The sequence below is a fragment of the Vigna unguiculata genome, chromosome 1 (genome assembly GCF_004118075.2).
Source record: "Vigna unguiculata cultivar IT97K-499-35 chromosome 1, ASM411807v1, whole genome shotgun sequence".
NCBI classification, from domain to species: domain Eukaryota; kingdom Viridiplantae; phylum Streptophyta; class Magnoliopsida; order Fabales; family Fabaceae; genus Vigna; species Vigna unguiculata.
Window position 1 is genome coordinate 7,219,965 of NC_040279.1, and position 14,573 is coordinate 7,234,537.

The following is a 14,573-nucleotide window of genomic DNA, read 5'->3' on the forward strand; positions in this document are numbered from 1 at the left end:
ATATTATAATGAAATGTGTTTGAAACATCATATATAAAAAATATATAAATTTATCCCGATTAAAAATCATATATAAACTACATAATTATATACATTTAAAATTATTACATAATAAACCATATAAAATTATAAATGTATAGAATTATATGATAAATTTTAAAAAATTAAAACTTTAACCAATAACAATAAATTTATTTGATAAATTGAAATTATAATAAATTTATAAAATACTAAAATAATTTATTTAATTATATAAATTTATAATCATGTATAAAACTATATAATTGTTTGATATGTTTATTAAATGGTATAGATCTTACATTTTGCCTGCCACATTCATTATCTTAATACACTCTTAACTGTATTTTTATTCTATAGGTAATATACATTTATTAAATCTTATGATATCTATTTCAAAAATCCTATTAAAAAATTTAAAGTTTAAAAATATTCAATTAATAGACAGACTAAAAGAAATTGCAATTAAAAATTATTAACCCCATTTAGTTTGTGGCTTGGAGTAAGCGAGTATCAGACACAGTTGAAGGGTTTTCCATTTTCCCAATCTCAGGCATTTTTTCCACACTGAGAAGTAAAAACCCATTGAAATAGAATGAACAAAGGTGGAGCAGCGGGATTAGGAGGTGGCGCCGGTGCCGGAAGCGGACCCACTGCGGCAGCCGCTTCAGCCGCAGCGCAGAAGCAGAAGACGCTGTTGCAAAGGGTCGAAGGTGATATTGCCAATATTGTTGATAACTTTAGCCACCTCGTCAACGTTGCAAGGGTATTCCTTTCTTTTCTACTTATTTTACCAACTAAAAGCTCTTCTAGAGAAGTTTGTCCAAACAAGATGTTCAGTTCACCCAAACAATGTTCAATTCATCCAAACAATTTAATTCATGTTAACCATGAAAAACACAAATTTTTAATTTCTCTTTTTAAGAAGTTATGTGTGGGATAAGTCTGAGCCTTTAATTGTGTGTTAAACCATGGCCTTTGGAGCAATAGCATGGATGATAAGAAGAAAGGTTTTAAATTGATTTCGTATATTCCTTGTGTTACTTGATATTGAGAGTGCCCATGAGCAGTGTCATTAAAGTTGCAGTAGTTTGCTGTTGTAGAGAGTAGAAACACTGAGAACGGTTGCAGTTGTTCTTAATTACCTGGGTTAGAAGTGAAGAAAAGAGGGGTGACATTGAGGATGAGTGAAATTGTTTATCTGATAGAATGCAATTTAAGGTGAGAAATCTTTTGTATTTTTGTCAAAAAACCAATTATGGTGAGAAATCGTTTGATAGGTTTAGGTTTCGTCACTGCCTTGTGAATGTGAATTTGGGTAAACATTTACGGAGTCATTTTTTTATGATTTTAATTTCACAAAATCGACTTCGGTTGAAAATGATTTAAAAGTGAAGTGATTTATGTTTAGAGACTTGTATGTTGAAAGTGAGTTTGTTGCAACACTTTCTCAGCTCGAAGATGTATTGTGTTGCTTCTAGCTGTTGTTATGAGCAAGACAAGTTTGATTTGAGACAATAAAATATTAATGTTTTTCTTTTAGGGTAAATTGCATTTGGTACCCTAATGTCAGTTTGGCTGTCCAAACCGCCTATCCGGACATATTCTTATTCATTGAGAGGCTGAGATAATGAGTATTTTCTTTTAAAGAATGACCAAAGGAGACCAAAACTTCATTATGGAAGAGTCTCTTATGAAGAAAACTCTTAAAATAACTTGATGATGTCTCTACATCCAGGATCTATTATGGTTTTACTCTTTTTTGGTGCCTACCATTGCTCAAGTAGGTTGGGAGGGAGTTGAATTATAAGATAAACATAATATATTTAGACAGATAGTAATAAATTTATTCGGAGTGGTTAACCTTCGGCATGGGAAATTGTGTATGGTTCAGTTACAATTTCAAGAAAAAGATAACCCAGCTGTAATTTTGTGATTCCGTAAAATTGGTGAGTTGGTCTCTACCAATGAACTAGTTTCTTGTTCACATTTCCTCATTTAGATGTTGACAAAGACTATCTTTCTCTTCATTGATAGTCACTATTTATTTATCCACTTTTTCCTTCTCATTAATGCACTGGTGTGTGTCAACAGCCACTATGCATGCATGGGGTTGTGGATGATTTAGTTTTTAAGCTGACCTGAGCCCTGTTCTGATCCCAAGGGTGTAAAAATTGGGAATGTCTTCAATATATTAACACACTAAAATTATGAGCATCTTGTTATTTCTACTTAACAAATGCAGTCTTGCAGGTCAATGACCCACCAGTTAGAAACTCACAGGAAGCTTTTATGATGGAGATGCGTTCTGCTAGGATGGTGAGAGTGCTTTTTCTGTTCATTCTAGTGCTTCTGAACAAGAATGGTTATGAAGATATATTTTTTAACTTGAATTTTATACATCAGAATCTTAAGGATTACTGTGGAGAGAAATTTGCTTGTGATAGATTATGTCTGGGAACACTGGAAATATTACAGACTCTATAGTTACCTCTTATATAATGCAGAGTTAATTGAATTATAATTTTGTTTTCATTCATATTAACTTACTTCTTTCAAATGTCGCAATGTCATTCTCTCCATTGTTCTGTTTTGTGAGACTTGTTAAGTATGGTTAAGTTGACAAGGTTTAGTAAGAGTCACTGAAATCTATTCGTTTTCTGTTTATTTTTTATATTGATTTATTACACAGGTTCAGGCAGCTGATTCTCTGTTGAAGTTGGTTTCAGAGCTGAAGCAGACTGCAATATTTTCAGGATTTGCCTCTCTTAATGATCATGTAGAACAAAGAAGAATTGAATTTAATCAACTAGCCGAAAAAACTGATCATACTTTATCCAAAGTTGGGGAGGAAGCTGCTGCTAACCTAAAAGAACTTGAATCTCATTATAGTTCTTCAGCACAGAAGACCATGCAAAACCTGCAACCATAGTTAAGAATCTCTATATGCAGTATGTGGATCATGCTTTACACAGTATAGTAGTTTTTAATTTTGGTTTCAAATATGTTCTTTCTTTACTGAGAACATGGAAAACAAAATAGGAGCGCTCATTTTGAGTTAGTTTATGGATGTAATTAGCATATTAGATGAGGATTTAACTAGGAAAGGGTCAAAAATTCACTTCTTATGATTACAATTACTGAAAGTCAAGGAATTTAAGATTATGTGGTTGTTGTAACATGTTTCTTTAGGACGGGAATGTGATAACTTTTTATTGAAATTAAAGATACGATGTGTTAAGACTATGATGATAAAAAACTATATATAGATATTGATGTACATTTTTCTGTCATATCAAAGTTTAAAGGCCAAGTAAATGGAGAGAGAGGCAGAGGAAGAATAAATATAGAGGATATAATGGTAATTATAGACGATATAATGTGTTTGTTACGTTTTTGTCTCTTAGGATTTTAGAATATTAAAATTTTAACTTTTAAAATTTCGAAAATGGATAAATTGTATTCTGTCTTTTAAAATTTTAGTTATTCTATATTATTAAGATGTATCCCAATATGGTTAATGTACAGTTTTGGCATGTTGAGGTGATAAGTTTTTAAATAAGCTTTTGACATTTATCACTTCAAAGTTTATCGATATTTTTCACTTGAAAATTTATAAATTTTCACATTTAACACTTCAAATTTTATTGATTATTTCTCACATGAAAATTTATTAAAAAAATGAAAATTTATTAAAAGAAAAAAGTGAATATAAAGTATGAGAATTACACCAAAATCTCTATGGTTTAATCATTTGATTTTACATTAATAAATATTTTAAAACCTTATTGAAGAGTAAATTAGTTTCATAACTATTATAATAACAATGCATTATAGTCTAAATAATTTACGAAATTGGAAAAACATACTAAATTTTTGTACCATATGAAAAAATAAATAAAGAAATGCAATTGACTTCTATAAATTTAGTTCCTTAAAATACATTACATTAATTGAGACAATTATAATCAATATGATTTTAGGGACACTAATTGAGAACGTAATCACATTTTTTTTATTTAAATATAACAATCCATCAAAATATCAAACACCTTCAATAGTTAAATACTTTTTTTAATATAACGCCTTAAATAATTATTATATATTACTTTAATTTTTAATAATTTCAAAATTATTAGTTAAACAAATAATACTTGATGAATAGTTTTTCAATAACCCATAATCTAAAGAAAACTTGTATGAAACTTTCTAAAATTTAAAAAACACTTATAATCGCTTAGTGTGTGTACCATGGCATGTGACATTTAACAAATAATAAGATGGAAATGTATCGGTGATAGTTAGTTATGAAGCACATAAATAATTAAAAAAAATTCTAACATGAATAAATTTTTAATTTTGCCCAATCAATTGTTGGCTTATTTCTTCCTCATTTTCATTTTTTTTTCTTCTTCATGTTTTTTAGGATTAAAAAACGTTTTAGATTCTTCAATTTAAAATATAATTTTATATGTGTTTAGGATATTGTTTGCTTTGAAACGTAAATTTTATCACAATTTTATTCTTAAAGAGGTCTCGGAAGATGAGAAGAGAAAAGAATATTTAAACCCTCTTAGACATCAACTTCTAAGTAATGTGAATTTATTGAACATGGTAAAAACAAAAGTAAATTGGGCAACATGATTTATAATACATTTTCATATTCAAAATAAATTCCAATTCAAAAATTTCTTAATTACAATCTAGAATATGTTTTAAATTAAAAAAAATATAATATATTTTAGATTATACAATTCATAATAATATATTTGTATATTGTATAATTCAAAATATATTTTGAATCTGAAAATATATCTTAAATACATTTTAAAATATTTTTTAATCTGAAATATATTTTTTAATTTTGAATTGTACATAATTTACAATCTAATTTTATATTGTACCATCTAAAATGTTTATTATATATGAATAATTTAAATTTTTCCTACAACTATGAATGAATGTGTAAAAAGAAATATGTGCCTTTCAATAAATCGATACAAGTAAACTTATAACATAGCTCTTTAACTCTTAATTATAAAAGAAACGACTCATGCAGATTGAATAACATATAAACCTACACTTAACTCCATGACATTTAATACACATAATCACATTAACTAACAAAGATAAACTTGAAGTTTTGGAGCCTCCACATGCAACATTAATACTAGCCACACCATATTTGCTCAAATATGAATAATGTTATATACACTAAGAAAAATAATAGGAGTAAGGTTATGCATTTCATAACTTAAGAATATACTAAATTTATCACACAAAACACAGGAAGATTAGTAGAAAAAATATTATAAGAGGATTTAAAAAAAAAAAAAATAGTACACCATACAAACTATGAATGCTTAACAACACAACATTGTTCCTTTTATTTTGTAACAATTACCACTTTTCCCATGTGGAGAAGAAAATGAAAATACAATATTGTTATGTGGAAGCTATGCAAAAATGGTGGTGACAACAAAATGTTACATGTAAGAGTAGGCAGAGAGGGGAGGGTTGCAGTTAAACCGCCATTTCCATTTCACAGAGAATATGACGCCTCTCCATTCTTTTCCAAAATCTCATTGATTTTCATATAGTTTTGATTTGCCATTTTTCTATATATAAATGTTGGTTTTTTCCTAATTCTGGTTGTATTGCTATCTTCAACCTTTTCTTCCACAATTTCCTCTCAAGATACCCTAGTGTTTTTGATGATGGGTGGTGCTCCAATCAACAACCACCTCATTTTCAACACCCTCATGTCATTTCCTGTCTAAATCAACAACCTTCCCCTTTTTCTCCAATCATTTTTCTCTCTTCTTCTTCTTCAAAGGATAAAAACTGTTAGATTCATTTGTCAATGCATCTGAAACTTTGTTGCTGATGTTGTAGCTCTTAGATAACCAGAGGGAGTTATCAGCATTCATGCCATTTCTGACTTTCAGGTTTTATTTCCCCCAAATCTCTTTTCTCATGGATAATCAATCTTCAATTTATGTGCCATAATTGGTTGTTCATGCGCCTTTCTGATTTGTATTGATAATGATGATTTGGTACTAAAAAATTTTATTATTATTATTTTTGCTTCTGACTTTGAGAATGGTCACCGTGTCCTATGATCTGCATCACATTTCATTACGTGGATGCCATGAATTTAGTTTTTCGTTCTTTATTCTTTTGACGTTTATATCATGGCATCGTGCATGTTCAACAACTTCCCTATTAACTTATATGCATATTCTCTCACAAACACAATTATTTGAGTGGTTATATAGTTTCAGAACAAAGGTAGTTGCAGGAATTCAGTACTGTTAGTTTCTTAAATTATGGAAAGACCAACAACTAGTTTCTTATATTAGATGTAGTTTTGTTTGAATTTTTATACCATTTAGATTTGTTTCAACATTCCATGTTACATCTCAATATAACTTATTTGTATGAGTTTTCTTATTTCTCTCTCTTTTTCAGGAGTTTCTCTTGAAGGGTGTTATTGTGTTGCCTTTTGATAAGATCAAATCCTGTCAAGATGCCTGATTTACCACCTGAGGTAAGAGTTTCGTCTCTATACATTCCCATAATTGACCACAAAATGCAAACACTACATTTCTATACTTCTTCACAAAAGTCCTTTTTTGAAGTATTTTTATGGCAATTGTCATCATAGTTTTTTAAATTTATGCAGTGGGTATGCATTAACATATATAAAAACTTCAAGGGAGTAGAAAGTAAGAAGAAAAAAGAAAATAGTTTTAAAAAGAAAATTAACTTAAGCATAAAATAAAAAATAAAAATTTAAAGACACAATAACTTCTATAAATCTATGTATGCACAAATGAATTTTAACCAACAGTTTTTTTTTCTATTTTTCTCTCCGGAAAAGTCTCTCATGTGAAATATAATTTCAAAGAACAAAATGAATCTTTGACCCAATTTGAATGCATCCATTTTTGGAGGAAAAAGTGAGAATTGACCAAAACTTCTGGTTCATCCATAAACACAGATGAGACACAATATGTCAGAAGAGGCACACCCTAGTGTTCATAGCAGTTGTGCAAAGTCAGGAAACAACTCACCAACTCATCCCAATAGTGTGAACCAAGCAGAAAATGTCTACACTTCAGGAAGGGAAACTGGACAATTGGACCATGTTTCAAAATCTGATAATGCAAAGTTGGAAGGTAAATCAAGGCCCCAGAGGCTAATTCCACCAAACAGGAACATCTCTGACTTCAACCCTCAACAACACCAAAGTCCAAGCACAGTAAAGAAGCCTGGTCAAACCCCTGATCACCATCATTCAAAGACAGTGTCTGTGTCAACCCCACATGGAAAGACCTCGAATCATGCGAGCACTGGTTCTCGCAGTAACAGCTTAGAGAGCACAAGTGCACCCATTAGGCCACATACTGGGGGTGATGTGAGGTGGGAAGCAATCAACATGGTTTCAAAGTGTGGCCCTCTCAATCTCAGCCACTTCAGGCTTCTCAAGCGCATTGGTTATGGAGACATTGGGAGTGTGTACCTTGTGGATCTCAAAGGGACCAAGACCTACTTTGCCATGAAAGTAATGGACAAGGCAGCACTCATAAGCAGAAATAAGCTTCTGAGGGCACAGACAGAAAGGGAGATTCTTGGACTCCTTGACCACCCCTTTCTCCCAACTTTGTATTCTTACTTTGAAACTGAGAAGTTTTACTGTCTGGTGATGGAGTTTTGTAGTGGAGGTGATCTTCATACTCTTCGACAGAAGCAACCTAACAAGTGCTTCACTGAAGAAGCTGCCAGGTTAGTTAAACCTCACCGTCTTCTGATCATAATTCATATTGAAAAACTTGTATGCAATTGATAAACAGTATAGCAATATCTTGTACAAGTTTCTTCTTGGCAGTTTTAGAAGAAAACAAACGGAAATCAATTTTAAAGTATCTCATTAATGAGTTAATTAATAAACACTATTGAAATTACTCTTAATTTTTACTTTTAACTTAAGTAGAAACTAATTTTATTTTATAAAAAAAATATTAATTTATTTTATGTCATTACCTTATCCAAGGCTGGGCATTCATCAGCATTTCATGTTTATATCACTTTTCAAACAGGGACTTGTGTTAACCATCTGATTTCAGTTAGTAGATCAATCTAAGTACTTACATGCTTAAAAATCTTGTGATAGGTTTTATGCCTCAGAGGTTTTGCTAGCTCTGGAGTACCTGCACATGCTTGGCATTGTATACAGAGACTTAAAACCAGAAAATCTTCTAGTGAGAGATGAAGGGCACATCATGCTCTCAGATTTTGACTTATCCCTTCGCTGCTCCGTGAGTCCTACACTAGTCAAATCTTCATCTGCACATGCAAGCAACAATAATGGTGGCAACAGTGACTCCAGTGGCGTACTAAGTGATGACCAAGCAAGCACTACTCAAGTATCTAGTTTTTTTCCGCGCATTTTACCTTCAAAGAAGAACCGCAAGGCAAAGTCAGATTTTGGCCTATTAGTTGGCGGAGCACGCCTTCCTGAACTGATGGCAGAGCCTACCAATGTGAGATCAATGTCATTTGTAGGAACACATGAGTATCTTGCTCCTGAGATTATCAAAGGAGAGGGTCATGGTAGTGCAGTAGATTGGTGGACTTTTGGGATCTTTTTGTATGAGCTGTTGCATGGATCAACCCCTTTCAAGGGTGCAGGGTATAAAGCCACACTTTTTAATGTTGTTGGACAACCACTTAGGTTCCCAGAAACTCCCCAGGTCAGTTCAGTGGCTCGTGACCTTATTAGGGGATTGCTTGTGAAAGAGCCGCAGAAGAGAATTGCATATAAAAGAGGAGCTACAGAGATAAAACAGCACCCATTTTTTGAGGGAATGAACTGGGCTCTAGTCAGAAGTGCCACACCTCCCCACATACCAGATACTATAGACTTCTCCAAATATGCCACCAAAGACGCAACACCCCCGGTGGACAAGAAGATGGCAGATATTGCTAATGATAAACACAGCCATAATGCTAGTGATTCTTACGTAGATTTTGAGTACTTTTAGCAGTCAAAGTTCTATATGGATATAACACCCTTCTTTGACAAGAATATACTGTACAAAGTGTCACCTCTCTTCCCCAAAAAGAAAATTGAAGACTTCTATGAGAAACATACAATGTAAACAAGCATGTAAATTTGTTCAAAAACATTCTTTTTCCCCCATTTTTTTGAAAATGTCTGTAATATTGTTGTAAGGACTTCCAGACTAGCACTGCTTGCAAAATTCAGTGTTCAGAATATTTTTTGACAATGAAAAGATGTTTGTGGTACACGACATGAGTTCTTCAAATATAGAATTCTGTGGCTCAAGCAAAATGTAATTTTGGTGATCTCAGATTTGGAGTATTTAGTACAAGTCATACATTTGGTTAAAAACACAGTTTGACAGGAATACACTGTACAAATTGTCACCTCCACCTTTTTTCCCTACAGAAAATTGAAGACATTTCTGAGAAATATACACTGTAAAACACAAGGCATGTAAATTCGTTCAAGAAAGTTATTTTTCCCTTAGTTGTTTTTTTATTGTCTTCAATATTGTCATAAGGTATTCCAAAGTAGCACTACTGTTTACAAATTTCAGTTTTCAGAATGTTATATACTTCTAAAATGTTTAACTGTGAAGCAAGTGGAATTCCATCCTTCAAGAAAGAAAAAGAAAAAAATACGGAAATGGAGAACATTAATGGATACATTCATCTTGAACTTTACATCTTCGATTGTGAAGATAATCTTGTTCGCAGCTCCTCAGCTACAGCATCAATGAACTCTTCAGTATTCAAATACTGGGATCTAGAAACCCTAGACATTAGAAAAAAAGACCAAGTTTTAATCTGTCATGCATTAAAAGAAAAATTTAGAAAGACCAATTCGAGTGCCAGAAATTACTTAGGTCCATGAACAAGAAGCGCAAGATCCTTTGTCATCTTTCCCAATTCAACTGTTCCAATGCAAGCTGCTTCCAATTTCTCCGTAAACTCCAACAGTCTAGCATTTCCATCCAACTTTGCCCTGTAAAAGTTATCATGCATTTGAATAAGCTTAGGAAAAACATATTTTTTCCTAGTTTTTCTATATGTATGGATAAGCTTTTAAAAAAAGTGCTCATGCTATCTTTATTTAGTACTCTGTTTTTTCCTTTCAAGAAGATACAATTTTTACTTTATGCTCACTAGTAAAATTAACTTTAGATACAATACTCTCACATATACAGTCAAGACAATATTTGTGCAGATAGACCCTTGACTTATAAAAAAAAAAGCACTACAAACTTGTGCTTTCATTTCAAAAGCCTTATCTAATAATTGTAAATAATTTTAGACACACCTTTTACTAAAAAGCATTTTTCCTAAAAAAGGCCACAAACAACGGCCTATAAATATGAAATTGAATGGAAAAGGATAAACTTCTACTGATTCTAGCATAAATAATAATTAATCAAACTAGTTTCCATTGCAATCTCTACCTGTGTGCAAGACCTCGTGACCAGGCAAAAATTGAAGCAATACTGTTTGTGCTGGTTTCACCACCTTTCTGATGAACCCGGTAATGACGGGTTACAGTGCCATGAGCTGCCTCTGCTTCAATGGTTTTTCCATCCGGACAAACCTGTCGCCAAATTTAGCTTCTTGATTATCCATACTAGAGATTCAATGTGGCAAAAAGAAGGTCGGAAGGAAATACAGTTTGAATGAACAGAAAAGAGAAATGCTACAAAAGGTTAGAAGAGCAATACCAGTACTGATGTCATCAAGCCAAGAGAACCAAATCCTGTTCAATGGAAATTATTGTAATGAATTTCAAGAAACTTTGGCCCATCCATCAACAGAAACAGCAGAACACTGAATAACTAAAAGCTAAGTGAAAGTCATGCGCATATGGATATCTCACCTTGAGCTAAGAAGTCGCTCTGCACATCACCATCATAATTCTTGCAGGCCCATACATAACCTCCATCGCTTTTAAGAGCATAAGCAACCATATCATCTATAAGACGGTGTTCATACCTAACAATCAAGAATGAGTTAGCAATCTACTTGTAATAAAGGTTTCAATTAGCATGATGGGAAATTCAACTAACCATATCCCTGCAGCTTTGAACCTGTGGCTCCATTGAGCCTCAAAGACTTCCTGGAAAATGTCCTTGAATCTTTCACAAAAGCAAAGAGTTAAAAAGGTGCTTCAGGGTTTGATTAACAGCAACTACAATAGCATCTCACTTAGAACAGAAGAGAAATTAAATACAAAGAAAGATGAACCAAAAATATAATAGCATACCTTCCATCATATTTCTTTAAAATGGTATTTTTAGTGCTCAGATAGAGAGGCCATTTCTTCTGGTAAGCAAAGTTCATTGAAGCCTCAGCAAAAGCTCGAATGGACTGTTTCCAGATCAAATACAACATAATATTATTATCATCCAAGCAATAAGAAATTATTTGAGAAGAATAATAAAAAAATAAGAAAGCATCATCCAGATGCAAACCTCGTCAGTATTATACATGGACAAAGCTATGCCTCCAGCACCAGTAAAATTGTAGACCTCTAGCTCTTTAGTTCCTTCACCTCCACTGGGAGCTGTAAACACACAACTGAACACCATAAGATTCTTTGATTTTATAGGCCTCTCTAGCTCTTTTATCTACTAGGAATTGAAAGCAATCAAAGTCTCAGATTTCATTCAGGAACTTTGCAATATCATCAAGATTAAATCTTCAAACTACTTGAGCCATGAGAAAAAGTTGAGTGGAGAGTGAATTTACCAAACACCAATTTTAGCTTTCCTGGTCCTTTTATAACTGCATCTGTTGCCCGATATTGGTCTCCAAAGGCATGCCTTCCAATGCATATTGGCTTTGTCCAGCCTACACAATAGACAGATAGTAATTAACACTTGCAAAGTTGCAATCATAAAGTAAAACTCAAAATTTCAAATATGAAAGAATCTTTTGCATTTTATGAACCTGAAACAAGACGAGGGATGTTTTTACATATAATTGGCTCTCTAAAAACTGTACCTGTAGAACATAAAGATTGAATTTTCCCCTGGATGTCAGATCAAATTCAGAAAACAAAGCAAGATATAAAAACCATTAGAAAGTTTAGTTACCATTTAAAATGTTCCGGATCGTGCCATTTGGACTTCTCCACATTTGTTTTAAGTTAAACTCCTTGACCCGAGTTTCATCTATGACAAAGAAAACCTTGGCATGTAAATTTCATTTATAATGCATAACAAGTTACTACATGTAAGTCATGACGTAGGAAAAATATGCATCATTCCAGCTTAGAACATCTGTGAATACCTGGAGTTATAGTTGCACATTTGATTGCTACATTATACCTGCAATGACAAATTTTCCCTGGCATGTTAGGAAACCTCAGTGTGTAAGACAAGTTTCTCTAATAATTAACGAAAATAAAAAAAGGAAAGCTACTCTAATCCACAGAATTCAAAAAATGATAAAATCAAATCATAAATTATGTATTTTTATTTGAGTTGATTATTTGTCAATCTAAACCAAATACTCCTAAAAACTATATCCTCTTGATATACTACAAAAATTCTTTCTTTCCATTCTAACCTAGGCTTATTCTAAAGTATCGTATTTACACAGAACTGAGCATATTAAATAGTTAGTCCTTATCTCCATTTAAATCATATTTTTTTATCAAGTATAGAGGCAGTTTAGGCTACACCACTACAATGGGATGGAGCATTACAAGCCTTTTATACCATCACAGGTATAAGGATAAATTCCAACCCCACAGCCCCAATTTCCACAATTATACAACTAGGAACCTCTAAAGTGGATTTACCAAGGTGACATGATCTATATCAGCAAGTCAAAGGGCTAAAGGTAGGTGAGACCAATTTCAAGCTTATAGTGAGATGATTCAATGTTGAACCAATCACCAGCTTGGTGGCACTGAAACCCAAGTTCAGTTATCCTCTGCTAAATAAACGCATAAGAGAGTGAAAAACAACATTTCAACCACTTGAGCGAAACATTTATATACAATAATCATGGAAAAACAAAAGAAGACAGATAACAAATACTAAAATGATACATAATATCAAGATTGAACACACACTTGAGTGTAGCTTCAGCACTTTCAATGGTAACTCTATCAGCAGTGGCATCCCGATGAGGAAGGCCAAGGTCAAAATACTTAATATTTAGCTCCAAATAAGGAAGAATAAGCTGCAAGAGAAAAAAAAGAGAGGATAAAATACAAGAAAAAAGAATACAGCATCAACTTACTTGATTACCAAAGATAACTCAAGATAAAACTACCTTATCTTTTATCATTTTCCAAATCACTCGGGTCATTTCATCCCCTACATGCAAAGACAACGAAAGACTGATTATTCAGATCGAGAAACGGAAAGTCAATCACATTTTAAGCATCTATGGAAAAATCCTATGATTCCGAAGACAAGTTCTATGAGGATGAGACCCCCAATTTAACTGAATCTTCAGTAGTGACTAAATCATATAGACAGAAACACTTAATTCAAATATTTTAAATTATTATTAAGTATTAAATTTTCTATCATAATTTTTCTTCAATTTCACAACTTGCTTTAATTTTTCATCTGGTTCTAGACAAGCTTTTAGTGTTATTTCAATATGGTTCTAGACAAGCTTTTCATGTTATTTCAATAGTTAGTTTTGCCTAATTAAACGTTCCAATCAAGCAAAAACATCAAATTTAATAAAGGAGGAGACATAACAAAAAGGCTTGAAGCATAACAAAAAATGAAAAGGGGTGATTGAAATTGAAAGCCCAGATGAAAAAAATGGTTAAAGCACACAACTTTCTCACCCTGATAAAGAACTAAGCCCTCACACTATTATTAACATTCGTCAGAAACGAAAGATAGAAAGATCACACGTACACAATAAAGAGAGAAGTGTGAAAGATGCATAAAGTGATTCATAGCATACCATCCATTTCGACGATGGGGTTGTCGACTCTTATCTTCTGAAACCCCATTTTGTTGCTAGTTTGGTTGAGGTGAAAGTGCGAACTCAGAGAGGATCAACAATTCAAACTCTCAAACACACACACTGAAAGGGAGAAATTGGGTTGTGTTTGTGATTATGTGACTAAAAGAAAATATGTGGCATCAACCACCACGTGATCACTGCTTTCGCAATGAACAGAGTAAGATTAATTTGCATTTACCGTTCAATCACGTTGAATGGAGGATCCGTGAGAATGGTTTGCTAATATACAAGACATCATGGTTCCTTTGTTCTTTCCACCACTTCATCCACTTCCGACCAAAATAATATGCTACTAACGATTTATTTTATTTCAAAAGGCTTACTTATTTTATCATTTATTTTATTTATTAATAAATATTCAATTAAGTTTTCCAATTTTAAAATTATAACAATATTGTTATTTATTTTTTGTCCAATTAACATTAAAATTGGCTACAAATATTTTTTTATATATAAAATAACATGCTCAATAACACAATGTATTGGAACTAATTAAT

The 14,573-nt window shown here is 32.5% G+C and overlaps 3 protein-coding genes across 3 annotated transcripts; 2 read left to right on the forward strand and 1 right to left on the reverse strand.

Annotated features, from left to right (window-relative positions):
- Positions 1 to 508: 508 nt before the first annotated feature.
- On the forward strand, positions 509 to 3,268 carry LOC114175119 (mediator of RNA polymerase II transcription subunit 22b-like). Its single transcript, XM_028059880.1, has 3 exons — positions 509 to 784; positions 2,272 to 2,337; positions 2,711 to 3,268. Exons 1-3 carry the CDS (start codon positions 614 to 616, stop codon positions 2,948 to 2,950), a joined length of 477 nt encoding a protein of 158 aa, XP_027915681.1. The 5' UTR covers positions 509 to 613; the 3' UTR covers positions 2,951 to 3,268.
- A 2,433-nt stretch (positions 3,269 to 5,701) lies between these two features.
- Positions 5,702 to 9,419, forward strand: LOC114195213 (serine/threonine-protein kinase RHS3). The gene is made up of 4 exons (XM_028085608.1): positions 5,702 to 5,966; positions 6,490 to 6,568; positions 7,022 to 7,806; positions 8,195 to 9,419. Exons 2-4 carry the CDS (start codon positions 6,548 to 6,550, stop codon positions 9,063 to 9,065), a joined length of 1,677 nt encoding a protein of 558 aa, XP_027941409.1. The 5' UTR covers positions 5,702 to 5,966; positions 6,490 to 6,547; the 3' UTR covers positions 9,066 to 9,419.
- A 127-nt stretch (positions 9,420 to 9,546) lies between these two features.
- Positions 9,547 to 14,364, reverse strand: LOC114195221 (isocitrate dehydrogenase [NADP]-like). The gene is made up of 16 exons (XM_028085620.1): positions 14,255 to 14,364; positions 14,014 to 14,136; positions 13,360 to 13,403; positions 13,157 to 13,266; positions 12,367 to 12,404; positions 12,171 to 12,248; positions 12,025 to 12,078; positions 11,824 to 11,925; positions 11,547 to 11,638; positions 11,339 to 11,442; positions 11,142 to 11,210; positions 10,952 to 11,067; positions 10,797 to 10,831; positions 10,527 to 10,669; positions 9,950 to 10,072; positions 9,547 to 9,862 (listed from the first exon to the last, which is right to left on the reverse strand). The coding sequence occupies exons 2-16, from the start codon at positions 14,060 to 14,062 to the stop codon at positions 9,769 to 9,771; spliced, it is 1,251 nt and encodes a 416-aa protein (XP_027941421.1). The 5' UTR covers positions 14,063 to 14,136; positions 14,255 to 14,364; the 3' UTR covers positions 9,547 to 9,768.
- Positions 14,365 to 14,573: the final 209 nt, after the last annotated feature.

What these genes read in the sequence shown, in the direction of transcription:
- LOC114195213 (XM_028085608.1), top strand. Translation starts at nt 6,548, where the DNA reads ATGCCTGATTTACCACCTGAG. An exon ending in TGCCTGATTTACCACCTGAG is followed by an intron (nt 6,569 to 7,021) that starts GTAAGAGTTTCG and finishes CCATAAACACAG; the next exon opens with ATGAGACACAATATGTCAGA. An exon ending in TTCACTGAAGAAGCTGCCAG is followed by an intron (nt 7,807 to 8,194) that starts GTTAGTTAAACC and finishes ATCTTGTGATAG; the next exon opens with GTTTTATGCCTCAGAGGTTT.
- LOC114175119 (XM_028059880.1), top strand. Translation starts at nt 614, where the DNA reads ATGAACAAAGGTGGAGCAGCGGGATTAGGAGGTGGCGCCGGTGCCGGA. An exon ending in ACCTCGTCAACGTTGCAAGG is followed by an intron (nt 785 to 2,271) that starts GTATTCCTTTCT and finishes GCAGTCTTGCAG; the next exon opens with GTCAATGACCCACCAGTTAG. An exon ending in AGATGCGTTCTGCTAGGATG is followed by an intron (nt 2,338 to 2,710) that starts GTGAGAGTGCTT and finishes TTTATTACACAG; the next exon opens with GTTCAGGCAGCTGATTCTCT.
- LOC114195221 (XM_028085620.1), bottom strand. Translation starts at nt 14,062, where the DNA reads ATGGGGTTTCAGAAGATAAGAGTCGACAACCCCATCGTCGAAATGGAT. An exon ending in AAAGCTAAAATTGGTGTTTG is followed by an intron (nt 11,639 to 11,823) that starts GTAAATTCACTC and finishes GTGTGTTTACAG; the next exon opens with CTCCCAGTGGAGGTGAAGGA. An exon ending in GAGCGACTTCTTAGCTCAAG is followed by an intron (nt 10,832 to 10,951) that starts GTGAGATATCCA and finishes TCCATTGAACAG; the next exon opens with GATTTGGTTCTCTTGGCTTG.